At 36.3% G+C, this 27,979-nt stretch overlaps 4 protein-coding genes and 1 long non-coding RNA gene across 5 annotated transcripts; 1 reads left to right on the top strand and 4 right to left on the bottom strand.

Annotated features, from left to right (window-relative positions):
- Positions 1-25: 25 nt before the first annotated feature.
- LOC111800247 (TOM1-like protein 6) lies at positions 26-4,980 on the bottom strand. The gene is made up of 8 exons (XM_023683849.1): positions 4,600-4,980; positions 3,881-3,959; positions 3,599-3,697; positions 2,812-2,925; positions 2,332-2,577; positions 2,167-2,252; positions 1,526-1,831; positions 26-1,312 (listed from the first exon to the last, which is right to left on the bottom strand). The coding sequence occupies exons 1-8, from the start codon at positions 4,719-4,721 to the stop codon at positions 190-192; spliced, it is 2,175 nt and encodes a 724-aa protein (XP_023539617.1). The 5' UTR covers positions 4,722-4,980; the 3' UTR covers positions 26-189.
- A 2,352-nt stretch (positions 4,981-7,332) lies between these two features.
- On the top strand, positions 7,333-11,147 carry LOC111800699. Its single transcript, XR_002816008.1, has 4 exons — positions 7,333-7,406; positions 7,630-7,875; positions 8,513-8,643; positions 10,808-11,147. It is a non-coding gene; the product is annotated as an uncharacterized LOC111800699 (long non-coding RNA).
- Positions 11,148-18,108: 6,961 nt separating this feature from the next.
- Positions 18,109-19,116, bottom strand: LOC111800189 (short-chain dehydrogenase reductase 2a). Its single transcript, XM_023683778.1, has 2 exons — positions 19,013-19,116; positions 18,109-18,931 (listed from the first exon to the last, which is right to left on the bottom strand). The coding sequence occupies exons 1-2, from the start codon at positions 19,096-19,098 to the stop codon at positions 18,109-18,111; spliced, it is 909 nt and encodes a 302-aa protein (XP_023539546.1). The 5' UTR covers positions 19,099-19,116.
- A 1,987-nt stretch (positions 19,117-21,103) lies between these two features.
- Positions 21,104-24,587, bottom strand: LOC111800188 (aldose reductase). The gene is made up of 9 exons (XM_023683777.1): positions 24,488-24,587; positions 23,605-23,765; positions 23,463-23,513; positions 22,848-22,921; positions 22,676-22,763; positions 22,381-22,587; positions 22,161-22,232; positions 21,560-21,802; positions 21,104-21,476 (listed from the first exon to the last, which is right to left on the bottom strand). The coding sequence occupies exons 1-9, from the start codon at positions 24,585-24,587 to the stop codon at positions 21,387-21,389; spliced, it is 1,086 nt and encodes a 361-aa protein (XP_023539545.1). The 3' UTR covers positions 21,104-21,386.
- On the bottom strand, positions 24,361-26,531 carry LOC111799742. The gene has a single exon (XM_023683200.1). The coding sequence runs from the start codon at positions 26,185-26,187 to the stop codon at positions 24,658-24,660; it is 1,530 nt and encodes a 509-aa protein (XP_023538968.1). The 5' UTR covers positions 26,188-26,531; the 3' UTR covers positions 24,361-24,657.
- Positions 26,532-27,979: the final 1,448 nt, after the last annotated feature.

The raw sequence follows: 27,979 nt of genomic DNA, 5'->3' as shown, positions 1-27,979 counted from the left end.
AAGCATGACAAAGTAGACAGGTATATGAACAGAACAAAAATATACAAGTCATATTTTGCTTCAACTCCTTATAATCAATATGATGAGGTGAAAACCATGTTCTGCCAATCTGTTTTAGATATAACACAAAGATGAAGAAGATACTTTTATATTAACACGGAGAAATCTTCAGATGATGACCTGGTTATTTCACTTTCTTCCACCCACCATACTTTGACCAGAATTTCCGGCTAAGCTAGAAGAAGTGCTACTGCTAGTCACCTTCAATCTTGGATCTGAATTGCCAAAAACATTTAGATCCTCGAAAAGTCTGTATGATGGAACGAACGACGGTGTTGAGCTCCGGGGGCCACTAGGCCTTGAGTCTCCTCCGCGCATAGTTATCTCATTATTTCCTCTATAAGGGAATGAGTTGGGTTGCTGCAACGGTCCAGCAGGCGATGAAGACGTAGATAGTGCAGGTTCCATCCCACGAGGATTACCCATAATTGGAGCAGAGACATTACCCTGGTGGTTGGCATTGAAAGAACCTGCCCAAGGCGGGGGAGGGTAGCCCGAGGAATATTGAGCATACTGTGGATTAAATTGCGGGTGGGGGTGTGGCTGAGGCTGAGGCTGAAATTGTTGTTGCGGGTGTGGCTGGGGCTGAGGCTGAGGCTGAAATTGTTGTTGCGGGTGTGGCTGGGGCTGGGGCTGAGATTGAAATTGTTGTTGCGAATGTGGTTGAGGCTGAAACTGTTGTTGTGGGTGTGGCTGTCCCTGAGGTTGAAATTGTTGTTGGGGCTGTGGGTGTGGGTGTGGCTGAGGCTGACGTTGAAACTGTTGTTGGGGTTGTGGCTGAGCCTGAGGTCGAAATTGTTGTTGGGGCTGTGGCTGTGGCTGAAATTGTTGTTGCAGTGGTAATTGTGGTTGGGTTTGTGATTGTAACTTAACTTGAGGTCCAGGTTGAGCCCATGGCACGACGTAGCTGTTGAAAGGTGTCTGGCCTTGGCTCAAAGAATGATGATGATGATACCCCTGCGCACTTGACGACGCAGGCACCTGATGTGCATTTTGGCTCGACGCAGGTGGAGTGAGAGGGGTATGAGGAGAGGCCGGTGCTGACGATAAAGTGATACTCAAGAGATCAATCATATCTTGCTCTTTTGAAGTCTTAACTGGTGCAGGAGGATCTGGCAGAGCTAATGCAGTGCAAGTGTTCGAGGGTGCTGGCGTAGATGAAGTAACCGTGTTGCCTGTGGTCACCAATGCCAAGTTGTCAACAGTTCCGGTGGAAGCGCTTTGACTAGTTACAGGCGGTGATTTAGAGTGCCTGCATTAGAAAGGTTCGCCATTTACAGTTCAACACAAATAACCAAAAAGGAAAACAGACGAGACTGAAACGATCAAATATATATCCATTAGCCTATGTTATCTTAACAGAATCATCCAAAAATCTAGAGATCATCTGGGCATGATAGCTCAATTATATTATCCCTAACGATGATGAATGAATATGAAAACCTGGCAACCAATCATGACTAACCTTCGAGCCAGTTGTACAAACTCATCCTCCTCTTCGTCGTCCTCCTCTATCGGCCTCCTTGCTAAAGAAGCAGTTGATGATGAATTATTCACATTTGGTGGAGGACTAGAATCTCTTAAGCTTGAACCTCTTACTTCACTCACTTTCTGTGTGGCAGCAGACGACTCCGGCCGCTGCAGGCTCAGATTTCTTGATTGAGTTGGCAACACAGAACCAGAAGAACCAGAAGCAAGTGCATCATGTTTAGCAAGTACAGTTTGCAAGGAGTCATTTAACTCCAGACCTCGACCGAGAAGTTCCTCATCCCTACATAATTGCAAAAAAAAAAAAAAAACAAAAAAACAAAAAAAGATATCAATCATCATACAAAAACTAAAAAACGGAATTCCGGACCTTCTATAGAACACACCCAGTTGCTATAGGACAATTATAACCCCATGAAATTTAGCAGTTTAGAATTCATCCAAAACCAATATCTACAGCACGTACTTCCAAAATTTCGAAAGTGACAGGTTTCCTACTTCAATCTGACACTCAATAAGTATGAACCTACTGAGTTCGTGCGAGAAAGAAAGAATGAAAGCACACAAGAAAATAGATGGAGACAAACAGAAGTGCACAGTAATTATAAAGGAGCGAACCCGGTTGTTGTCAACATCTGCATCAACTTCTTTTGATTAGAACGACAGCGATTTACAAGATCTACAATCACCTCATCTTTAATAGCCTACAAGCAGAGATGGGATGGGTAAGGGATTTTTTCCATAAGCAGAGCATGAAAATGCTGAAAATATCATTGAACATACAAGAGAGTCTTCAGGAGTCACAGCTTGCAGCATATCATTCAGGAGCTCCATAATGTTAAGCATGGCATCCAAGCTCGACAAACTTAGGCCTTCAATCTCTGTTGCCATTGTCTCATCAAGCCTCCTTGACGAGTTACTAGGCATTCCAAAGCCAGCTTGTGTAATCCTTAGGGTTGGATTGGAAGCAGGTGGTGTAAAAATTGGAACAGCATTTAATGAGCGTTTGGGAAATTCAATTCCAGAACGCTGTGTCCACAAAATTTGAGATTAATAAACTCTAAAATAGTTTGAATTTCATGAAAATAAGAACATAAATTTTCAATTATGGATAGTATGACCATGCAATCTTTGATGATATAGTAAAAGTCAATTAACATGGCATGTCAAGAATGTCTGTTGCTAACAAGATTCCCAGATTGGCCTATCTGTCAGCAAATCACATAAAAAGTATATAAACAGCTATCAATAGTAAATGCATACCCTTAATTCATCATACGCCCAGTAATATTGAGGATGCTTTCCCCCAGGTCCACCAAATGCTTCCTGCCAAGAATCTAACAGCGCTAAGATTTTGTCCCTCACATTCATGTCTGCCTGCATCATGGAAAAGTGCATGCAAAGGTTAAACTTGGACATAAATGATACATTTGGATAAAGTGCATACCCTCATTCATCATACACCCAAGAATAGAATAACCCATAGATTACACAGTTCAATATCAAAGTACACTACATGCAGGTTTACACTAAGAAAAAACAAGATGATCATTAGAGTTGAGTAACATTCATACGAGTGCTCGATAATTTGTAAATAAGTAAAACAAAGAAGTCTGAAGGCCAGGTTCAATCTGTAATTTTATATTTAAAAAAACCAGCTCAAGAATATTTCTTAGCACATTGGCTTTTCTGGATGAAGAGTTCATTACTATCCTCCCCAAATTGTTTCTTCCTGGTAACGAGCAAGGGAGATTATTGAGGCATGACTTAAGTAATGTTCCGATATAATCAAACAATCATACTAAGCCAAGCCATCCTTTCAATCCTTTAATCTCAATCAATTAACAGTATGTCAACTATAATATTTACTTAGAGAAAAAAGAATTGACAGCTAGGTGCATGCAGATGGCCACAAATTCAAACATTCACGCAAAGTACTCATATGAATCCACTCAAAACAGAGTAAATAAGCAAAAGAGTGGGAGGGAGGGAGGGAGAGATTAGGGAGACTAACAACCAAGAAGCCAAATATACGATCTTAATCTTTTACCTTTTTCTTGACAATTTTGATCATCTCTCCAAGAATGTTTTTATCAGCAATCTGAAAATGGATATAATCACCGCAATTCTTCACCATTGTCTCTATAAGCTACATTTCACAAGGACAGCGAAGCATTTGTTCAGACAATTTAGATATAAAACTTCCTATTGGATATGCATCTAGGGTGAATAGATTCTAACAATTAAATCGATGGGCTATATTTGATGATCAATTCAAGGAGCCTTGCCCCCCTTCCCTCCCAAAAAAAAAGAACAAAAAAAAAAAAAATACCGTTAGACACAGCAGCTGAATTCTAGGATTCCTGTGTTGCAACCTTTTTTTCACAGCTTTCATGACATCTTTCGCCTGCCTGAGGAACAGAACATCCACAAAGTTGGCTAAACATAAGTTCAAAATTTCAGCAAGTGAAGAGGAGAAAGCTAAATAGTTGAAAATTAACAGTAAAAGAGAGATATAATCCCACACGTTTCTAGATAACGCCCTGAACACCATCTTTCCCTCTTCCCCACCAACCAACTAAATTTGATGACAAACACCAATTAAGAAATCGAATCCACAAACTATCAGACTAACATTAACTTAATGTCAAACAGAACTTCTTCGACAAAAAAAAGTTGCTCCAAACATCAATTTCAGAAGGGGAAGCGAAGAAATGGCATCTACGCTCTTAGATAACCCCGTCCCCTACCATATCGACCCCCAGAGAAATCAAGCAAACGCCGTTAAAATTAGAGACATCAAAGAAACAGAAATAAATAATAATAACAAGACGAGAACAATCCTAAAATACAATATTTCCAACAAACAACAACTGACAAAAGAAATACGGAAAAATCCATACGCATATATGTCCGTCCGCACGTTCAACATCGCATCAAAGAAAATTAACAACTAAGTAATTAAAGAAAGTTTGAGACATGAAAGATTATGATCGAAGCCTGAATTCAAGAGGCTAGAAAGTCAAACCGAAGATGAAATGGTTGGTTTACCAATGATTAGAATTGATGGAATCGCATATGTCGATGTTCATAGTCCAATCAGGACTGATTAGAAGGTCGCTGGTAGCCTTCTCGACTGCTACAGTTGCTGAAGAAGAAGAGGATATAGACATCCTTTACCTTCTGTTCCCCTCCGATTCTCTCTGATTGAAACACAAACCTACTACGTTTATCCGCAGAAATACAACAAAAATTTAGATAAACAACGGCAATTATGGAAGATTCAGAAGCATAATTTTCCAGGAAAATACACCGCCATCGTCCCTACGACCGAAAGAAATGGGAAAGTTCAGAATAACTTTTTAGGGATTTTCTTGTTTTCTTCTCATACCACACAGAATCGTCAAACTCTCCCTCTCTCTCTCTCCTCTCTCCTCTNCAACCATTTTTGCATCTTCTCTTTCTTAGTTTTCTTTGTTCTCTCTCTCCCTCTCCCTCTGCCTCTGCTTTCTTTTCNCTCTCTCCTCTCTCCTCTCTCCTCTCTCTCTCCCTCTCCCTCTGCCTCTGCTTTCTTTTCTTCAAAACAGAAAGAAAATGGAAAAAACAAAAAAAGACCGTTTTTTATTTATTTAAATTTATTTTTCTTTTCGGCATAATTTGCCCTTCCAGTTTAGAACGCCGGTCTCCTAGAGCTTCCATCCACTAAGCACTCCACAGACTCCAATCAATGCGCCCGCCACGCGTCGCAATCATATTTCATTACAACTATCCAACGGTAAGCGTTCGTTCGTCAGCCTTTTTTCACTCCTTAATCGTAGCCGTCCATCAGAAATCAGACGCATCTCAATTTTTAGCATTTTTTTGGAATTAATATTCCATTTACTATGGATTATGCATGGTCGTGAATGATTAGTATTAATAACAAATAATGACGTCATAAAAAATGGGGTGGGGAATAAAAGTCGTGGATGTATAATTATGCCTTTGGTATTGAGTGGGACCCACAATTAAGGATACTTGTCCCGCGTCTTCGGTTGATTGGCTTTTGTTTTTTTCTCCAACGGAAATGTCATGTATGTGCCACAAAATTTCCATTTTATTCGAAATTAGCCCAAGAAACTTAAATTATTGCAAATTTAACCCTCATTTTCCACTTATCATTTCATTTGACCCTACTCAGTACTGGCTGAATTTCTTAATTATAAAAATTGAGTAATTGATTGCATTTATTTTTAATTGAAATATTATATGTTTCATATTTTAAATAACCATATTCTAATTTATTAATCATAAGTTAGTATTTTAAAATTTTTGTATAAACAATTGGGTGACAAATTATATTAGTTGGAGCTTTGGGCATATATATATTTATTCAGTTGGGATTAAACTTTATATTAATAATATATTTGGACCCCCCAAGAATTAATTTGGTGTATAACCTATGGTTTGATGGTTGACTTATTTGAATGGGCATGTTTGGCAGAATTGTGGTGTCTATAATTAGGGGTAATTTAATAATTAGAATAAGAAAGGAACAGAGATTGAGAATAATTAAATATGTCACCGTCCAATAAAAGAGTGGGTAATGAAGGTGGGAAATCATAGCTTTTTTGATTTGGAGGTGTACATCCACTCGTTGCTTTAATAATAATTTTAATAATTTTGTACAAATTTGAGTATATACCTAAACTGCATGTGATTTAACGACGAAAAAACAAATCATCTTTAAGATTGATAGTGATATGTAATGAGTTAAAACGGACAATATTTGCTAGCGGTGAGATTGAGTTGTTATAAATGGTATTAGAGCCAGATACCGGGTGGTGTGCCAATGAGGACTTTGGACCACCAAGAAGGATGAATTGTAAGATCATATATCGGTCGGAGAGGGGAATGAAGCATTTCTTATAAAGGTATGAAAATCTCTCCCTACTAGATACAAGAATAACGACGATATGTAATGAGCCAAATCAAACAATATCTATTATTGGTGGGTTTGGACCGTAACAAAAATAAAAGTACCTTTCACGGGATCATAATAATATTGGACTTGGGTTTATAGTATCTTTACCGAGATCATAATAAAGTATTTATAAGAGAATTTGACTTAAATTGTTCGTGTTATTTTCACGATTAGGATTGCAAAAAACTTTTCCTCTCTTCTTTGGAATCGGACTTGAAAAACATTAATTTGAGCTCACATGGACGACTTGTTTTGAGACTCTTATTATTAGAGATGTTTATTAGACGGTTCGGAAATGAGGAAAACTTCTCTACCCTTATCTTTGCCACCTATTTCAATCCCGATTATCACAAAATTTTCCAATTTTGTCTAAAAAATATATAAATTTTTCATCTAAAAAACTTAAACGTTCGTGAAACTTAGACATAGGTTAACATTTTAGTGATACGAACTATTTCAAACAATACCAAAGAAGATATAATAATAACACGTGAAAAGGCTTTTATTACACGTTTTGGACAGTAATTCTAATCGTTGCCACTTTCGTCCTCGTTGATCTCGTGCAAAATCACCGCTAGCGTAACATGTCGTCAATTTAAAATAATTTAATTTAAAAGAAGGGGGAGGAAGTTTAATTTAAGTTTGGACCTAAGTAGTTTATTTTAATTTTTAATCAAACAATTTGGAGTTTAATCTAAATAATTTATAATTTCTTTAAACTATTCATCAATAAAAATAAGGCTAAATTAATAAAATTATCTTAATTTTTTTTTGGTACTTAATGGAAACATTAGTATTTTGTTTAAATTTAGCAATGCTATAGAGATTTTCGATAATTTGATAACGAAGAGGAATCCTCTCGCAGTGAGATGCTTAGCTTTCTGGAACAAAAGAGGTATGATTCTATCCCGTTTTTGTGGATTATTCTAATGTAATTAAGTTCTTCGTTAAGAGAGGGACGAGTTCAGATGCTTTCGATCCATTGAATAAAATGAAGGCCGATGGATTCAGGCCTTCTTGAATGGGGATAATAGGATTGCAGATGAACTGTTTGATGAAATGCCTGTTTGGTTTAGTTCCTTAAATTTATACTATAGAATGTGGATTATGCAAACAAGGTAATCCAGAAACAGGAATTCAAATGGGGTGCAAACCTGATGCGATTACTTACAGTATTCTCTTGGAAATGTTGTGCATAATCGGAAGCTTGATGATGCAAGGAAGTTTAGAAGTGAGATGCTGCTAAAGCGGTCTGGCAGATTACTTGCTGGCTTTTAGGATTATGATCAATGGTTTATTTAATAATGGTGATGTAATTGAAGCCATTCTTGGAAGTTGTTTCCCTCGTCAGATTTCAACTTCTGGTGAGATACTTTCTAGCTAATTTAAACTTTTGTAGGTTAGCGTTACCGTCATGCTTGTTTACGACGTGTTTCCATATGCTCATTGCATATCTTTTTACTTACTTTCATGTTAGTTAGATCTTTATTATTTTATATTATAATTTATGTGTGTATGTCACTTACAATCATATCTACAATAAGAACTTGTTGTCGATTGTCGATTTTTCGTATTTGGGTTATATTATGTTAATGTCATCATCGTTACTTATTGCTTGCTAGTCTATAACATTGCTTTCTCAAATTGATTTCCAAATGTTTTCTACAACTTTTTATCCTAAAACCTTTTATTAAGAACGGAGCTGAGACTTGATGTGAGATCCCACGCTGGTTAGAGAGGAGAATGAAACATTCCTTATAAGAGTGTGGAAACCTCTCCCTAGTAGACACGTCTTAAAACCTTGAGGGGAAACCCAGAAGGAAAAGTCTAAAGAAGACAATATTTGCTAGCGGTAGGCTTGGACTGTTACACTTGAGCATCATATGTCGCCCATGCCAACAGCAACCCAAGTTTTAGTTGAATCATTTATTTGAGGGTAAAAGTAAGTGTCTCACAGTCATACTCCGAGTCCTGACATAGTGCAATTGTGACAATGGATAGGTATTGCAATGACAACTTTGTTAACTCGTGTTGTGGTAGACCGGATCGTTACTTCACATAACCTTTTGTCTGAAAAAAGAGAGGACACGCCCTTCCCTTTCTATGCAGCTCAACCTTCTGGTGGTGTAAATGTAAGTGGAAACTTTAACCAATGCATACTTTTTATCAAGCCATATTATAAATCATCATTGTCCCATAATTTGTTTTTTTATCAAAGATGATTCACTTGAGCATTATTCATTACTTTTTTTTCCCCAATACTTTGCTCTGCTGTAAAGATAACTTATTTAATCCTAAGCTGTGAATATAGTGGAAACTTTGGCTAGCTTGGCAAGAAAACAAGCATGTTACTTGATGCTAGTTGATTAGTCTGCTTTTTAAGTATAAGAAGTAATGTGGATCTACGAAGCCAAGCTAATATGAGCCTGCTATTGCCATGTTATGTCATGGTCATTTTGGCATCTTATCATTAGTGGCTGTTTTCAGATATCTCACATATTTTGTTCAGATAAACTGTAATCAAAATCATCTGATCCTGGATGCCTATAAACTTAGCCTCTAGTTTTTCGTATTCGATGTCGCCATGGGACTTTGTTTTCTTGTATTCGTCAATATGAAAGCGTAGATTGTTCTGAAATAGACGGCCTGTTGCTAATGAATTAGGAACTTTGCAAGTGCCTAGATATTAGATCTGATTAGATAATGTTCCTTGGGTTTACATGCGTGCATGGGAGTTGGACTAAGAACTTTATAGTCGGAGTTTGGTAAATTGGATATCATCCTACCTCAGTAGGTTGCCCTAGTGAATGGACTCTTTTTTCCTCTGTTAGAAACTGATGTGAAGAGTGGCCAGTTCTTAATTTTGGGCTGAAAAGGGAGATTTTACAAGGAGATAGAGAAGTTATCTCCATTGGTACAAGGCCTTTTAGGAAAATCAAAAGTAAAGTCACGAGAGCTAAAGCTCAAAGTGGACAATATCATACTATTGTAGAGGTTTGTGGTTCCTACCAATGGTATCAGAGCCAGACACCGGACGGCGGTGTGCCAATGAGGACGTTGGGCTCCCAAGGGGGTGGATTGTGAGATTCTACATTGGTTAGAAAGGGGAACAAAACATTTCTTATAAGGACGTGGAAACCTCTTCCTAGTAAACGTGTTTTAAAACATTAAGGGAAAGCATCGAAGGAAAAGTTCAAAGAAGACAATATTTACTAGCGGTCAACTTAGTAGTAGTTAGTACTGAGTAGTGTGTCATAAACCTATTTTCCATTATTTTCTGAAAGGCGGGTCCATCCAATTTCTTTGTTGAATCTCACTCACCATTAACTTTTTGAAGAACTTCAGAGTCCCACTTGGAAGTTGGAGGCTGCTGTGTAATTAAAATATATATATATTTGAACGAACCTTTACATAAACCCAACTAAAAAGAATCTAGGATTTCTGTGTTTTATATTACATGTCCTTACACACTTTGCTACACAAGGAGGGTGGGATGCCTTTATTTATAGTGGTTGAATACAAGTCATAACATGAAAAAAAAAATGACTCAAAAGAAAACCAGAAAACCAGAAAACTTTCAAACTACATTATCTTCAAGATTTCCCACAAGGATTTGATAATCATTAGATTAGTTCAAAAGATTGATAATTCGAAAAATCCGATCAACCTAATTCATTCTACACGATTTGGGTTTGTTAAGGATTATTGAGAGGAATAGTCCCACACGGATTAATTAAGGAGAAAATCATGAGTTTAAAGAACACAATCTTCATTGGTCTGCCAAAAACAAAATCACGAGAGCTTATGTTCAAAATAGACAATATCATGTCATTGTGGAGATTCGTTGTTTCTAACATGGTATCTTAACTTAATTGGGAGCTTCGAAAGTGTAGTTAAAGTGACTGAAGTGTCGAAGAAATGATATACCTTATTCAATGGCTCTTAAGAAGAAAGCTAACTAATCACAAACCAAACCAAAGTTTTTTTTTTTTTTTTTTTTTTTTTTTTTTTTTTTTTTTTTTCTTTTTAATATTTTTACCTTAACCATTACAGCTGACCTCTTCCTCTGCCTATTTTGCTCTTACTTTCATATAGGATTCTTTGGTGTTATCACTCTTATTGACCATTCATTTTGGGACAACTATTTCATTGTATGCCTTACTGTGGATATCAAGTGGATCAATTCCACTTCTTTTATGATTAATTGATTGAATATTTGGTTAGAACTTAGTGGATTAGTTTCATTTATTGCTCTACTGATTCACACCAAAACTTATTCTGAGTGATTGTTTGAAGATTTCATTAGTTTCTCCGTGGAAGAAGGAGAAGATTGTGCCACTACAGTGAAATGAGCTAGCTCACATGATACACGAGAGGCTCCACATGTGTAATAAGTTCAAAAAAGGATGCTAAAAGAGGTTGAAGCTTTCGCATTTGTGTCCATTCGAATTTATTTTGCGCGTGATTCTAAAGATGTGAAGAAGTTGTACCTTTATTCTTTCCATTCGTGTTTAGATTTTTCAACTAATGAATCGAAATCAAAACTCGATTTCTGTTCATGTATAAATCACTCTCAAAAGAGACCAACGCAAACTTGTTATCCTAATCTATCTTCGTTTATTAGAAAATTATAAAATTTTGATGATAGTTTCGACGATGACGTACAGTAGTTGTAACGTCGCAAAATTCTTCATCTTCTTTAATTCGACAACGTGTGAGGTCAGGTTTCGGTCAGGTTTCATTCTAATATTTCGGTCAATAAAGTTAAATAGAAGTTTAGTCATGGTTTGTCTTCCATATTTTTGTCTATTTTTAGTCTATAATTTCATTAAAATTTCCAAAATTTTGGGTTTATTTTAAAAATAAAAAACTTCTATTAATTTTTTTAAAAAAATATTATGGGAATCATAAATATTTACATGCAATCATTTTCTTTAAAAACTTAGTACTTCTATTCATTTTCCTAAAAAAACATCAACTAATCGTTTTTTGTCTTTTTTTTTTTTGTCAAATAACAAATTAAAATCTTTATCGATTCCACTATTTTTGTAATTCTAACTTTATCCATTTAAGAAAATATAAATCATTCCGATATTAACTTTTTAACTAATTTTTTCGTTAATTCAAAATTTTGATTGTTTTTTTTTTAAATCGAAATGTAATACTTCTCATATTCAAACAACTCGATAAAATCTCGAATATACGAGAGTATTATATCAAGAAAGAAAANTTTTTTTTTTTTTTTTTTTTTTTTTTTTTTTTTTTTTTTTTTTGTATAATTGGTTTGGAATTATGATTAATACGAAGTTGATAAAATTAAAGATTTAGTCAACGAATTGGACTCATCAGTTTGAATCTGAATCCCATTAAATTCACAATTCGACATCTTTGAATCCAAGAATTTCATCCGTATCTTCTTTTTCATTTTTTCCACAGTTAATTCCATTTTTTTTGTCAAACAACTTGAATATTCTAATTCTTAATTTTAAATTTCAACTATATTTTTTGCAATAAACGAAAAAATAAAAATAAATAAATAAATTTACCTGAATTTGGATCTCTGTTTCGTGAATTAAGAACTAAGGTTTGCAGTGGTCACGATGGGGAAGACGGGCACATGAACAACCCACTCAGCGGCGGCGCCGCCGTGGAGTTACCAGCTGAGTAAGTAATGCACGTGCCCTGCTTCTCCATCCTGATCGGCACGCACCTTCCGCCGCCGCTCTCCCTTCCCGAGAGCTACACTTTTTGGATGCAAGTCGCCGGAGCTTGCTGATATGAGTGGCTGCCCCGCTTTATTTCAGCCATATTTATAGCCACAGCGTCTAGTCAGTATGTGGGGCCCGCCAAGGATTTCAATTCAAAATGGCTAGTGATTTGTGAAGCTTTTCGTTTTCCATTAATTATTCGCCAACTTTCTTCCTTTTATTTCACAATTACTATTTTCGATTTTATTTTTATAAATATTTAAAAAAACTATTTTAATTTAATAGAAAAATTATTTAAATGTTAAAAAGAAAAAGTCGACGTGTCCTAAACCTCGTTAGCCTGGACCTCTCGAGGAAATACTACAGTGACCTAGCACCTCCCAGTCCCACACTCACCGTCAGTCTCTTTCCGTCTATGCACTGCCACGCCACCACTCTCCCATCGTAGTGCTCATCCTGCTCCCGCCTTTCATTTTATTTCCGTCACCGCCTTCTTTCCATGTATTTTATTGGTAAAATTATAAATTTCGTATAATAAACATTAATTATTAAATTTGATAACATTATTATAAATAATGTGATTTAATTAGGGGCCTAACCATTAAATTATATAATTTTCTACCTTTTAGTCATAAAGGTAAATCATTTTCAACAAAAAGTAATAAAAAAGTAAATAGTACTTTTTATTTACTTATCACTGCAATGCATAAATATTAACTAATATTGGTTTATTTTTGTTGGGTCGAGCAATAGATAATAAGTAACTCCTAGTGGCAGGTTTAAGCTGCTACAAATGGTATTAGAGTCAGTAGCCAAGCAGTGTGCCAGTGAGGACACTGGACCTCCAAAGAGGGTGAATTGTGAGATCTCATATCGATTAAAGAGGAAAACGAAGCATTTCTTATGAAAGTGTGAAGCTGACGACGATACACGGACTAAAATGGACAATATCTGCTAACGGTGGGCTTGATCTCGAAGCACTTTTTCTTTTAGGAATAAATTTAAAAGGAGGGTTCTTTTAATTTAGGAGAAATGTTCATATATATCTAAAATTGATAGATGATGACGACTTTTAAATAATTAACTCTATCATATACATAGATTCATAGGTACCGTGACCTTATTCCATGTGTTATTTATGTGTTTCAAGCCCTGATAATTTGTTGCATTTTGTGAAACTTTCCGTCCCGATTTTGAATCTGGTCCGCTAAAAAGATTTATACTATATATAACACGTTATTCAATGAACTGTGTTAATTACTGATTATCATTATATTCAACGTCTTTTCTCTTTAGACCTCTTCCCAACTTTTTATCGTCTTCTCGTCTTTTCATTCTAAACCTAGTTAGTTCTTGTCCATAGCTTAGATATCTAGATGCCTTTATTTTCCCATCTTATGTTCTTTCGATATCAAAATAATACTGTTCTTCTTTTGACTTCATTTAATCGAAAGGTTAGTTACGTATTACATCAAGTTTATTTTAGATTCAGCGTATCTAATTTAATTTTAAAAAATTATTTAAAATTATAAAAGTATTATTAAATTAGAGTGGTGGGGCAATTTTTAATTGTTTTTTTGGACTTTTTTTTATTTCCTCACTTCATTTAAGCATGTTGGTCTCTTTTTGGATATTAATATTAAAGTCGGTTAATTTGTCTTAATTATAAATCTTCTATTCCATCAAATTAAACCCTAAATAAAATAATAACATAAAGAAATAAAATTTAATATATGCTCATAAGCGAATATTTTTTTTAAAAAAAGTTGGGTGTGACAAATGATATATATATTTATTACATTCTTGTACTAAAAAATGGAAAGAAAAAAGGAAAAAGCGGAAGGTGGCTGTTTGGTTGCAGGCGATGCGATAGTGTTTGTAGTGGAATTCCACTGAGACTAAACTGGACAAGGAAAGGGACAAAACCGGAAACCAAACAACGGGTACCAAAGTGGAGACACTCGTGGTGTGTGTTAATTAATAATTAATTGGGAATTAGAGTCGAAAACTATGGTTAGTTGACATCATTTATATCTCATAAAAGAATTAATTGTTAATTAAGAAATGTCGGAGATCGTAGGTTAGCATCATAATAATCAATAAATTAGTGGTTTTGCTTATAAGTGCGCCAAAATTTTGTTTTGAACTTCTTTCCCTTAATGCCCACACCACTAATTTCACCACTAATTATTAATTTTGTTTACTTTAATTTTTATATTCGATCAATTAATGTGCATATTGACTAATAAATTTACAAGATTTTAATAATTTAAACTAGTCAATAATTTTTTTGTTTTTTTTGTAAAATATATATATATATATATATATATATATTTAAAATATTCGTTAGTAAAAATCTTTATTTATCAAATAAATAATAGAGATAAAGGAAGAGTAATAAATGCAATAAAAAAAAATAAAATATATATATATATATATATATATAAAATATATTTTAAGTGAAAAGTGAAATGATTTTCAAGTGAGTGGCAAGCACGATGTGCAATTTTTGTCTAATCAACCGGAAAAATCGGAATTATTATAAATTTTTTTATAAAAACTTCTTCAGGAAAGTGATATTTTACTTTTTATTTTATTTTTGGAGTAATAAAAAGAAACAACAAAAAAGCATTAAACAGAAATTAAAACTAGTTCGTTCACCCAGGAAGGTGTTGTTCAACCCAGTTTTGAGTCGTTTTGGTCGGTCGTGCATGGCTGGTGAGCTCATGTGCTGATGTCTTGCATCAACAGCGAGCGGCGACGTACCAATGTAGTTGACAGAATATTATCGATAGGAAAGTACTTTGTTCAAGGAAAGGAATGTTATGAGTAATCTCGCGTTGGTTGATTTATAAGTATGGCAAAATCTTTCGAGAAAACCGAACAAAGAGTGTACTAATTCATGTTAGTCTCTTAGCTCAAATGAGTTGATTCTTACGAGCTCGAGGACTGATTTGTTAGATTAGGTTCGGTTCGGTTTGTACCGGGGATGACAGATGGCTGCTGTATGGTGTTAATGAACTAATAAATTTAATGACGTGGCTGCTTGTAGACATGAATTTGTGCTGACATGGACTTATTTAATCTAAACAAGGGGGGGTTCAACAGAAATGGGCCTAACCTCAGCACATTGCTTATGTGCAGCAGCCAACGTCCTTGCCAGAACAGGCCGGAGTGTTCGAGCAATTCACGTACACCGCTCACTGTCACGGTCCTATATTTTTTACCGCGCGGTCGTCGTGATCTTGACACACTCACGACCAGCCTTAAGGAGAATTAAGCCCCATATATATTTTTTGCTCCGGCTTTGTGGCTTCATCGGACCTTAAGCGAGGTTTGTTTTCGTCCATCGAACATCGCTGCTTGTTCACCCACACACGCCGCCTGCGCGTGCATGTTTAATCGTCTGCGACACATCCGACTTGCTTCTACACTAGGCCAAGTCATTCAGTTCGACCTTGCCTCTGCTCGGGTCCAAGGTCTCTCAATACAACGCCGCGTCTCTCCTTGTCATCTCGATCTCCATCGACATGGCCCATATGTCTTGACGGCATCTTGATTTTCGGGTGTCGTCAGCCATCATAACTCACTTGGTCATGCCATCGAGGACGGGCCGTGGGTCGCTCATCTCATCGGGACGTCCTGAACATCCATCCATCCGAGTTCTATCGAGGCATTGGTCTCCGTGCCCGTGCCATGTCATTTTAAGATTGTTCTAAGCTAAACACATTTCATTTTAAAGTTTTTACGACGGAACTATTATGCATCTTTTTAGCATTTTTTAACTTTTTTTATCCTTGCGATCACTCTCATTTGCAAAATATAATCTAAATTCATTTATATACCTATTCTTACTCAAACGTCACATACACCTATCTTCCACCTTGGTTCGCTTTCGGACCACATCCTACTGAGAGAAGTTCCACTCTAATACGAAGGTGTAACTAGTGCGCACGTGACGCTCGAGTAAATGAGAGGTACATGAATAAACTAAGACCACGTCCAAATGACAGTTACTAGCTACTAACAATGTACACTTTTCGGTGGCTAAATCATTGAACTTCGACGATATTAACAGACATGGTAACATACCCGAGTTAGCAGACATGGTAACATGATTTTTGTCTGAAGAAAATGAAGCGAAACTTCGCGTGTCTCGTGATTTTCTATTTTAGAATAAAGCTTTTAAATGAATTGACATAATAATGGAGATTGAATCTGAGTTTGGTGGGAGAATAATATTTGTGCCTTAATACCAATATCAGATTCAAAGAATGTGGAAAGTTTGAGGTTGATGTTGAATTTTCAGTTGGTCAAAGGTTAAAAAGTATAGAGAAGGATGGGGAATTTAGAGCTAAACAAGTTTGAATTTTGGGTTGAATTTTGGACTTTGACCACTTGCGTGTTCGAGTTGCCATTTACCCACCGTCCAAGAAATCACTAGATATGTCTATTTAACTCATGAGGCAAGGACCCACTTCGAACAGTAGAAAATACTGCTTTCGAGTCATGAAATCCAATTCTACTCATTGCAATTCTCATCGACTCTTAACTCTATTTCTGTCGGTGCCAACCCATTGTGTCCTCAGTTCTCACTATTGTAAATACCAAAGAATACAACTATTGTAAGAAAGTTGACTGCTAGTAAATATTGTACACTCTCACCAGTCTCACAATTTTAAAATTGGTAGAGAGAGGTTTTCACATCCTTAAACGAATGTTTCGTTTCTTTGATATCATTTTTGTTCAGTGTCTATCTTTGATATCATTTGTAACAACTCAAGTCTACCTCTAGTAAACATTGTCCGTTTTGGTACGTTACGTATCGCTGTCAGCCTCATGATTTTTAAACGTGTTTCGTCCTATAGACACGTAATCTCACATTCATAATTGCAAATTGGTTAAATAATGTCTACAACTTCATAAATTAATGATATCCTCGCATACTTTCTTGTGAAACAGGCATGCTCCGTACCATTTATTCAACACCAAACTTAGCAAATTATGTAATAATATAATAAACTTTATTCCCTTTTCTTTTATGGTTCTGTGTATTGAAAGAGTATATACGTCAGTCTGGCTTTGCTGACTTTTTCCCCGCCCCTCCTTTACAGCTCTCCTTCTGTCTCTCCCCCGTCAGTGACCTTGCCTCACTCACTGCCCAATCACAGGTAGCTATTTTTCGTCTCTTTGTTTCTTATTTTTATAAACTCTCAATATGACAGCCTTGATGCCGACCAACACCCCTTCAATTCCCACAGGGCTGTCTTCTCTCCATTTGCCTCTTGCACCTTTGATCTTTCCTTTTTTTTTTTTTTTGGTTAAATTAAAATTTATTAAATTTAAAAAATGTTAGGTCTTTTGGAGACCTTTTGGATATAAAATTAAAAATTTAAGAAATATAAAATTAAAAAATATAAAAACTTTATAGTTCATGACCAATTTGGTAATTTAATATTTTTTTCCAATTATTTTACTAAATAATTGGAATGGATAAATGAGGCCCTTCCAATTAAATGCTATAAGTACATAACTTGTGAGATTACGTCACCCAATTAATCGACAAGGATCTCCAAGTTCTTGCTGTCCAATCATGCTAGTGACGTGGCTTTTTCTCTGTTTTTTAGTTTGATTTCGTTGAGTACCATAAAAAATTAAATCGGCCGACAAAATTCTCCCCCACTGATTTTCCACTTCTATATTTTTTTTTTTATATTTTAAAAATTAGCAAAGAGAACTAAAAATTTAAATAATTATAGAACAAACAACAAATAAAAAATTAAAATTAAATTAATCCTACTCCCAAGTATAACCAACAGGTATATGGGTGTCTTTTTTTTTTTTTTTTTCCTTTCCACAAATATCTGGAAATTAAAAAATAAAAATAAATTAAAAGCCGATACAATTTCTTGAAGTGGTGATTCCACCGTCAACAACGAGATTATGGCCACTGACGTACTTAGATTCATCGCTGGCAAGATAAAGCGCCGCCTCAGCGATATCCTTAGGCCTCAATGTGGGGCCCTTAAGATTAGCCAAACCCCTAACGAACTCCTCCATTTTGTCCACCTCAGCCGGCGACGGAATCCCGAAGTTCATGCACTCGTCTCCGTCATCCCTCCACGCGTTCACAAGCATCGACGTGGCAACACCAAACGGCGAAATGCAGTTGACACGTATACCATAACGCCCAAGCTCGCAGGCAGTGTTCTTAGTGAGGCCAACAATGGCATGTTTGGATGCCGTGTAAGCATGTGGACCCATACCTCCTGAAACACCTGCCACGCTAGCAGTCGAGATTATACAGCCGGTAGCTCTGGGAATCATTACACGCGCCGCGTGCTTTATACCCAACGCGACGCCTTTGACGTTCACACACATCACGCGCTCGAACTCGTTAGGGTCAAAGTCAACGATGCTCTTACGAGTCTTGGATTGGTTACCTAAAACTCCGGCATTGTTGAATAGTATGTCGACTTGGCCGTGACGACACATCGTCGAGTTGATTAGATTCTCCATGTCTTCCTCCAAGCTTACGTCACAGTGGACGAACGACACTGGATTTGGAGAAAGCGTGTCGGCCAAAGCCTCACCGAGGAGATCCTCCACGTCGGCAATCACTACTTTGGCTCCATGTTTGGCGAACAGCCTCACCGTCGCTTCTCCGATTCCCTTTGCGCCGCCCGTCACAATCGCCACCTTTCCCTCCAACCTAAAACCAAAACAACAAGCTCATACATACATACATACATACACACACACATACATACATACATATATATTATTTTAATACCTTTTATAGGAAGGGGCAGGGCTGTCCCTTTGCAAGAGATGAATATTGCTTTGAAGCGGTTGCTCGGGCAGCACTTGGGCAGTCATGGCGGGAGAGAGCGATAGAAGGACGAAGTGGGGGAGAGAATTGGAAAGGGAATTTATAAGGAGAGGAATTTTATTTTTATTTTTTATTTTTTATTTTATTTTTCGGTTCATTATTGAAGTTAGGTAGATTGATAAACCAATTTTTTTTTTTTTTTAATTTGAAAAAAAAATAAATAAAGGGTAAGGACTAAACCCGTGCGTGCTCCACGATCTAGGCCACATCAAAATTAATTACATATTATTTAACATATAATTATATATTAATTATTTATTTTTGCCAAATCTAGAAGTGATTTGATAGACTTCACAATCCACCTCACTCCTCCCAACATGGATTTTCTCAATAATTTTAGAATTAATTTACAGCTGTACAGTAATTCCAACAAAAAAAAAATGATTAATTTTAAATTATACATTAATTAATTAATTATTACAATAAATTGTGTTGTTTAATATTTAGATGAAAATGAGGCAGCCCAGATCTAGATATTAGCTGGTAACGCCACGGTCAACGGAATTGGAAAATGAGCTAACCAAAGGCCTTGATTTTCCAATATTGCTGCTTTCCTTAAAAATATATAATAAATAATCGTACGGTTCACTGTAAAAAATTAAATAATAAATTATCGAAAAAATAGTATATATTTGATATTTTCGAAATAGATTTATAATAGTAAAATCAGAAAATACTTCCAATATATATATATTTTTAGAAAATTATAAATTATAAGTCAATTTACATGGGGAATTGAACAGTTGAAAAGGTAAAAGCAGCTAGGAAATGTACTTTCAACGGGAATTCGGTGATATTTTCGTACCTAATATTCCCAAAATCTCCCAATTTTCAGCGTTGAAGATTCGATTTCACGGAATAATAAATTTTAAATAAATATTTTGTTTATATTTATATTTATGCGAAAATTTCGTCATAATATCATTTGCGAAAAAGATATTATAAATTATAGAAATACAGTCCTTCACGTATAACGTTTTGTTAATTTTGATATGATTAATATTGTTAGCTTCATTAAAACGTGACATTTTTGTTAATTTTTATTTTAATAATATTGTGGCTTCATTAAAATATATCATTTTGTTAGGTTGAGTTGATGTTTTCGGTACTTTTTTCGGTTGAGTTGATGTTTTCAATACTATAAAAAATGTTATAATGTTACATCACGTATATATGACGGTTCGTCTTTTGTGTTGAATTGATAATTGCGAAGAATATAAACGATTCGTTCCAACAATATTTGATTTTATAAGATATTAAAATAAATATTAAAATAAAGCATTGAATAATGGCAATAACTATACCCTTATTGTGTAAAGGCTTCTCCACAAGATCTTCCCTCCTAATCTTTATAGCCTTACTGTTGAAAATGTCTCCCAAACCTGTATGACTCATTAAAATTCAAATAAAATATTATTCCGTTCAATATATTAAATATTAAAACAAGCTCATTTACAAGTTAATGTGATTTTAGTCGAGTCGAGAATCCGTTCGATTCATGTAACACTTTTTTTCCCTTAATCGAAGCTCGATTCCAAGTCTTCTCTAGTCACTTTTTGGCCTTCGAGGCTCACAATACTTTGTTCGACATTTGAAGATTTGTCAATCTATTGATATGGTTAAGTTTAGATCATGACTCTAGTGCCATGTTAGACGAACACGACTCTCCATAATGGTATGATATTGTCCATTTTAAACATAAGTTCTCATGGCTTTGCTTCAGACTTTCGAGTGTATTATTTAATTATAAACCCATTCTCCAAAATGCCTTACAATGGAGAGTGTATTATTTAATTATAAACTCATGATCATTCCCTAAATTAATTGACGTGTGACACTTTCATCCAACACTCTTGAGTGTCTGTCACTCGATTCCCAAAATCAACACATATTAAATCAACTAAATCGATTTATGGCGTGGCGATTTAGTCTTAATCCTCAGCAACACCTTGAAGATCAATCAAAAACACCACAACATTTAAAAAACCAATAGAAGCACAAAGATCTCAAGTATTCTTCGAAGATGAACGAGTCAAAAATCGATGCAGCTAGCAACATTAACGAGTCAAAGATATCAACAGATGCACTAAAAACCAAGTTGTCCAACCCCCGACACTTACATCTATATTTGGATTGTACTAGACTTACCCAAATAAATACAAACACAACCTACCTAGCATACACCATTATCAAGTTTTTTTTTGTCTTTTTACAGAGAAAACTTACATCTTCTGCGGGGCACCAAGTGGACAAGTATTTGTGGATTATTAACTCCTCAATCCTCGTGATCCCAAACATCAGCCACGCTCCTCAAGGGGCCAGCCTCTTTGTTCACAAATAGATCTTCTCCACTTAGCACTCGTTTCTAAGCCACAAAGTCACCTTTCAATTTCTATCACCATTCATATAACACAACAAAACATGGGATGAATGGTTTACTTTTCTTACCTGATTTGGGATCCTACAAAGAGCTTCAAAGTCCTCATTCGGTATTTCCCATCCAAACACACCAATGTTCTCTTTGATTCTCTCTGAGTGAGTTGATTTTGGAATGGCGCTAGTTCCCCTCTGAATAGCCCACCTCACCAGAATTTGGCCTGGAGTTTTGTTCAGCTTCTTCGCTACTCTTTGAACCGCCTCGTCGTGAATTAAATCTCTTCCTCCTTCTGACGACCCTAGAGGCGAATAGGCCTACAAAACACATCAATTAAAGAGTTTATAGTGTACTTTGTTCGAGGGGAGGATTGTTAAGGATTATTGGGAGTGAGTCTCGCATTGGTTAATTTAGTGGAACGTCATGGGTTTATAAGTGAGGAGAGTCATTGGTTAATTTAGTGGAAGGTTATTGGTCAAAGGGGACGCTATCATACCATTGTGGAGAGTCGTGACTTCTAACACTTGCTTTAAAAATTGAATAAATTGCAACCCGGTTCGATTACGATTTGGTTGTTGGTTGCTCGAAGATTGGGACTTGTTTTCGTCCTTCTTAAGGTAAGGAAGCCAAATTCCAAATAACCATCAAATTATTCAAGTAACTAGCATGTCTTACAGTGACATGGATGCCATTTTTCCTGCAAGCCTCTAGCATTTTATCATTTCTCCATCCTGGGTGCATTTCCATCTGGCACGACACGAGATAAAGACAATACGAGAGTTAGTTGAGGCACACTATCCAGTCCAGGATTATTGAAAAAAGTAATCATACATTATCCTTTTAGAAATAGTGTTCATGGTAACTATGGTAGAAGTTCGTGATTCCTAACACTAACCTGGCATACGGATGGCATTGTTTGGGCAAAACGGAGCAATTTCTCGAGTTTCTTCACAGTAAAATTGCTAATCCCGATGTCCCTCACGAGATTTTCCTTTACAAGCTTCTCCATTTCTCTCCACACGCCTTCCATGTCCAACTCCAAAACTTCCCCTTCTTTTGGAGGCCTGCTGGCTCCTTCTTTGAGATGGAAGGGCCAGTGAATCTGATGTACAACAACTCAATTTTCCATATTAAAAATGAACTTTAGTTGATATCAACCAAATGGAGATGGGGTTTAGTTTTTCAAATACCAAGAAAAGATCAAGGTAGTCAACTTGGAGTTCTTGAAGAGCATTGTTTAATGCGATTCTAACTCTGTCTGGGGACAGGTCAGAGCACCTAAAACACATGGAACCAGATAGGAACAGATATCAACCAAGTCCAAGTTTGGTACTCAAATTTGACATTCATTTTATTGTTTACCAAAGCTTAGTGGTGATGAAAAGGTCTTCCCTACGGATTCCTGCTTTTATTGCCGCTTGTAGGCCAAAACCCACCTGCAAGAGTTTTACACCGGTGCAAATATAAAATAGTTTGGAGCTTATGCTTAAAGTGGACAATATCATAGCTTTATATAGATTCATGATTCCTAGCATGGTGTCATAGCCATGCCCTAAAACTTAGTCATGTCGATAAAATCCTCAAATTTCGAACAAAAAATTGTGTGCCTCGAAGGTGTAGTCAAGAGTGACTAAAGTGTCGAACAAATGGTGTACTTTGTTCGAAGGCTCCAAAGAAAGGAGTCGAGCCTCGATTTAAGGGGAGCTATTCGAGAGCTCCATAAGCCTCATGAGAGGCTTATAGTGTACTTTGTTTGAGGAAAGGATTATTGGGAGGGAGTCCCACGTTCCACGTTGGCTAATTTAGGGAGTGATCATAGGTTTATAAGTGAAGAATACTGTCTCCATTAGCATGAGGCATTTTGGAGAAGTCCAAAGCAAATCTACGAAAACTTAGGCTTAAAGTAGACAATATCATACAACTGTGTAGATCCGACAAATTAAGCATCTAGAATCGAGGGAAAGAGAGAGATTATGCCTGTTCGTGAACTCCATATTCTGCAGCAGTATCTATGTGCCTATAACCAGCCTGTTGCCAAAGTTAAAGTAACGTGAATTCAGTAAAAACATCAATCAATAAACAAGCGAACGTGAAGGCTCTACTTTTGACATGAAAATACCTCAACAATAGCAGTGAACACAGAATCATCTGACTGAGAACCAGATCTCCAAGTGCCTAATCCAACGGCTGGTATTCTGTGCCCACTCACCAGCGTAAAATAACGCTCTTCATCCTGCACCGCCATAGCAACCTGTGCCATTTTTCCTTGCATTTCCTTCTCTGCATGCAAAATGAAAGAAATATGCACCAAAAAGAAACTAGAGAGAGATACAGTGAAATGTCTGGTTTGTGCATGTCGGACACGTTCACTGTAAACAGTTAGCGCGTGGCAACTCTAACAGATGCCTAGATTCCAGCCTGGGCTGAGCCAAAATGACCTTAAAAGACTCGGGGTTTGGTTCTCTACACGTGTAGCATCGGTCGTTAGGAATCACGAATCTTCACGATAATATGATATTGTCCATTTTAACTATAAGCTCTCGTGATTTTACTTTTAATTTTCTCAAAATGTTGCATTCTCAAAACGTTCCAATAGAGATAGTGTTCCTTACTTATAAACTCATGATCTTCCTTTTAATATAACTAATGTGAGACTACTCTTTTCAATAATTTTCAACAATCTTCCCGGCCTTCGAACAACCTCTCCTTGATTGAGATTCGAATCCTTTCTTTGGAGTCTTCGAACATACATTGTTCGAGGCTCACAAATTTTCTATTATTTGAGGATTCTATTAATATAACTAAGTCAAGGACATGACTTTGATACCGTGTAAGAAACCAAGAACCTCCACAATGGTACGATATTACACCGTCGTGGACAAGAAAATCTAAAGCTGTATTGCAAAATGAGGAGATGAATTTCAACTTACATTGTATGATTATAGCCTACTATATATCTAATGCTACAAAATAGCTTTGCTTAGAAGGAAGGGCGCATTAACCCAACTGTTCATCAGACAGTAATTTGTGGTTCATTACGTTGACAGGAACTAAGTAGAATTTCAAACCAATCACCGCCGCTGTTTCTGCATACGATTCCATCTCCAAGTTAAGTAGTTTACAGTGCAGATGAAGATTTATTGAGAAAGCAAACGCCCATGTAGAGACTGTTTCACCACCATTGATGAACTAGAACTCCACTTCGCCTCAAGGAAGAAAACAAATGTAAGCATTGGGCATAAGTTTTCTGATACTTCGCGCTTCTCTCACCTGGGCAACATCTCTGCCACCGATTGTAATGACACTCGAGAAATATCTCATCTATCAAGCAAATAGCACCAGTCTCCAACAATCTCGGGATCAAATCGAATTCAGTTCCTTCAACATCCATCTTCATCACAACAAAATCCTTCTCAGTAACAGTATTTTTCAACCAATCAGCAAAATCAAAGCCCTGAATCTCATCCACGTCGCCGACGAAAGTCCCCGTCGATGCTACCGCCGGCCGAATTCTACCCATTCCCCTCCCCTTATCTTGGACTTTCTGACCTGGGTTTCTATTGATTTCGAATGTCAATGTTTCATTCCTTACCCAAGCTGCATACGGAAGAAGCTTGACCCCTTTCTTTGAACTATACTGTTCGTGAAAAATTTTATCAGCTTCAATGGCATAAACTTCGAAGGTTTTGTTCTGTTTCGGATACTGCTTCTTAAACCAACTTCCGATACTAGACCCGTAACTCCTCGCTCCGACATCAACGTAAACGTACCTCTGCTTGAAGCTAATATCAGCCATTGATGGCAGATATTTTATCTTTTGAATATTCCGCTTCAATGTAATCCATGGCTTCAGTGGCTCCTCTAAGATCAATGGCTCGGCCTTTCGGACCAGTTCTTCCTTAAATCCGAGAACAGAACACTTACCGTCAGACTTTGAGTGATGCGTTAGCGCATCACCATGACCAAGAATACCATCAACGCTCTCCTTCGTCAGAACAATCTGGCGAAGGAAAGGCGTTTTAGAATCAAGGCCATCTATATCCTGTGATGTAACTATTTTGCAGCAATTAAACAAATCAATGAATGAATGAAAGCTGTACGTATCTTTAGCCCTAATTTGGACGACAGCAAACCCTTCGGGTTTCAGCGTCCGAGCAATTTCCCTCGCAAAATCTGCCGGCCGGGACGACTGATCAAGGCGGCCGACGCCCAAGAAAATAAAATCGAAGGTATTATCATCGAACGGGATCTTGTGTCCTTCGCCCTTCACCACCAGAGGCTTAGCGGCTTTCTTGAATATTCCAATCGAATCGGAAACCCCAATCTGCTTCAAGGAAAATACATCCTGTCCGTTGGGGGTCTCCACGCACAGAGATTTCGATTTGTGAGAAAGAAACCCAACGGAAATCAGATCTTGAAAGATTGAAGAATAAAATTGAACGGCCTTGATCCAATCTTTACTAGTGTAAAGATCACGACGCAACAGTTCTTCAGCTGTGGGGGCAGTGCCATCGATTATCGCCGAAGCTCTGGGATGTAAGCCGGCGGCACGATACTTGGAAATTTTGGGCGAGAAACAGAAATTTCCAGTGATACAAGACTCACCAGTGGTAATCACAACATAAGAAAAATGAGCAACTAAGAGAAACACAGGAATAAGGAGCGCCCTAACCAAATTCCTCAGAGATAAAAACCTTCGCATTGCGGAACTCGTCCTCTTCACACTTGCAGGAGAATCAACGCTTCAAATGCACGATTCCAGTCAAATTAATCACAAAAAAATGAAGGTAAAAACGAGAAAAACAATGAAGATTATCGAGAACAAAATCGAGCAGAAGTATGGTTGGCTCCGATCAAGACATTTCCAGATGCGTGGGGTCGGAAATATAGAGAGAAATTAGGGCTAAAGTAGAAATTCATGGCAAAATCTTTCCGTCGTAGCAATCGGAGCAAGACTTTTGAGGGCGAGAAATTCTGCGCCTTAAAGGAAGACATTGCATAAAGCCATGCTTGATTTACGTCTCTCTCTGAGTTGAACCAGACCGCGTTAAGTTTGTTATGAGAAGAGTGAAGAAAGAAGGAAACAAGAAATAAAATACGTACGGTTGGTAATGGGCACCTGGAACCGGTTTAGCCGGTTGCCACGCGAGGGTAATGAGGAGTTAGCTTCATCAACTCTTAACAACTTTGGCGGGCTCCCGCGTTATGTATTTCTTTTTTTAATTTCTCAACAAGAGTATTTTATTTTCATTTTCTAATTTTATTTTATTTTTTACAATAAATATTTTCCTCTATCCAATAATTTTTTATAATAACAAAAAGGGATTATTTACCTAAAGAGGGATTAGAGGAAGATTAGCGCATAAAGACATGAATAATATAATCAATTAATCATGGCTAAGCCAGCAAAGCAAATCAACCACCAAATTAAAGCATCAAAATTCATAAAATAATGATAAATTTAATCTAAAATGAAATCATCATAACGGATAAGATTCGATTAAAATAATTAAATATATCGTCAAAATTCAAAATATTAAAAAGAAACAAACGCGCTTGTGAGCCCCAACGAATCGCCGGGATAGCTATTGCCAAAATTACAAAACCACCCCTCTCCAATCCGTTTCCGTTTTCACACTTTGACACTTTTCGGAGGGATAATTTTGTCATTTACTATTTTGTATTGACCTTAAATTTTCCCTGTTTTTTCTTCCTAAAAATGATTCGTTTAAGGAATTGTGAATTATGATTATCCTACGTGGAAAGTTTCGCACCCAAAAATTAGTGGTGACTCTGTGATATGATTGGCTGTTGGGTTGGGCCCACTGCTTGCCTGGCATTAAGTAACAATTAAAAATTAATATAAATTCTCTATGATCCGCATTCAATGGTCTAATTGACTTACTTGCCTTTCTCCGCTGTTTTCCGTGGTCGGTGGGCTACAATGACGACTTTCTAAATTTAAATTTTATTTTTAACTGGTTACCAACTATAAAAGAACACTAAAATAAAATAAGAATATGGGATTATTTAATTACCATGATAAAATATTTAATTAATATACACGTAACTTGAGACAATAGGTGACTTCTAAATAAAAATAAGTGGTGAAATTTCCATCATACCCTTTGAAATTAATATGGAATAAAAAATTATCCATTATAATTAAATTTAATTTGGACTCTTTTTTTTTTTTACTTATTCGGTTGCTTAGAGTTGGAAACAAGTCAAGAATTTTGATATGTTGAGAATTTCCACACGGATTTTTTTATTCCTTTTTTTTATTATTATTACTTTTATTAAAAGTTTGGATATTAGTCGGACATTATTTAATATTATTCTAACACCAACCTTTTCATTAATATTTAAATATACAATTAATTGATATAATAATCTATTTAACCGACACACTATTAAAATAATAAAAAGAAAATTAAATTGTAAAAAATACTTAAATTTTGTCATTTGTTTAAAAATAATAATCATACTTTTTA

The sequence above is a fragment of the Cucurbita pepo genome, chromosome LG08, assembly GCF_002806865.2.
Source record: "Cucurbita pepo subsp. pepo cultivar mu-cu-16 chromosome LG08, ASM280686v2, whole genome shotgun sequence".
NCBI classification, from domain to species: Eukaryota; Viridiplantae; Streptophyta; class Magnoliopsida; order Cucurbitales; family Cucurbitaceae; genus Cucurbita; species Cucurbita pepo.
This window is presented reverse-complemented; position numbering and strand designations above follow the sequence as displayed.

What these genes read in the sequence shown, in the direction of transcription:
- LOC111800247 (XM_023683849.1), bottom strand. Translation starts at nt 4,721, where the DNA reads ATGTCTATATCCTCTTCTTCTTCAGCAACTGTAGCAGTCGAGAAGGCT. An exon ending in CAGATGTTGACAACAACCGG is followed by an intron (nt 1,832 to 2,166) that starts GTTCGCTCCTTT and finishes GCAATTATGTAG; the next exon opens with GGATGAGGAACTTCTCGGTC. An exon ending in TTTGTACAACTGGCTCGAAG is followed by an intron (nt 1,313 to 1,525) that starts GTTAGTCATGAT and finishes TTTCTAATGCAG; the next exon opens with GCACTCTAAATCACCGCCTG.
- LOC111800189 (XM_023683778.1), bottom strand. Translation starts at nt 19,098, where the DNA reads ATGACTGCCCAAGTGCTGCCCGAGCAACCGCTTCAAAGCAATATTCAT. An exon ending in CCTGCCCCTTCCTATAAAAG is followed by an intron (nt 18,932 to 19,012) that starts GTATTAAAATAA and finishes TTTTGGTTTTAG; the next exon opens with GTTGGAGGGAAAGGTGGCGA.
- LOC111800188 (XM_023683777.1), bottom strand. Translation starts at nt 24,587, where the DNA reads ATGGAATCGTATGCAGAAACAGCGGCGGTGATTGGTTTGAAATTCTAC. An exon ending in AATATGGAGTTCACGAACAG is followed by an intron (nt 22,922 to 23,462) that starts GCATAATCTCTC and finishes AAACTCTTGCAG; the next exon opens with GTGGGTTTTGGCCTACAAGC. An exon ending in CAATGCCATCCGTATGCCAG is followed by an intron (nt 22,233 to 22,380) that starts GTTAGTGTTAGG and finishes GTGTCGTGCCAG; the next exon opens with ATGGAAATGCACCCAGGATG.
- LOC111799742 (XM_023683200.1), bottom strand. Translation starts at nt 26,187, where the DNA reads ATGCGAAGGTTTTTATCTCTGAGGAATTTGGTTAGGGCGCTCCTTATT.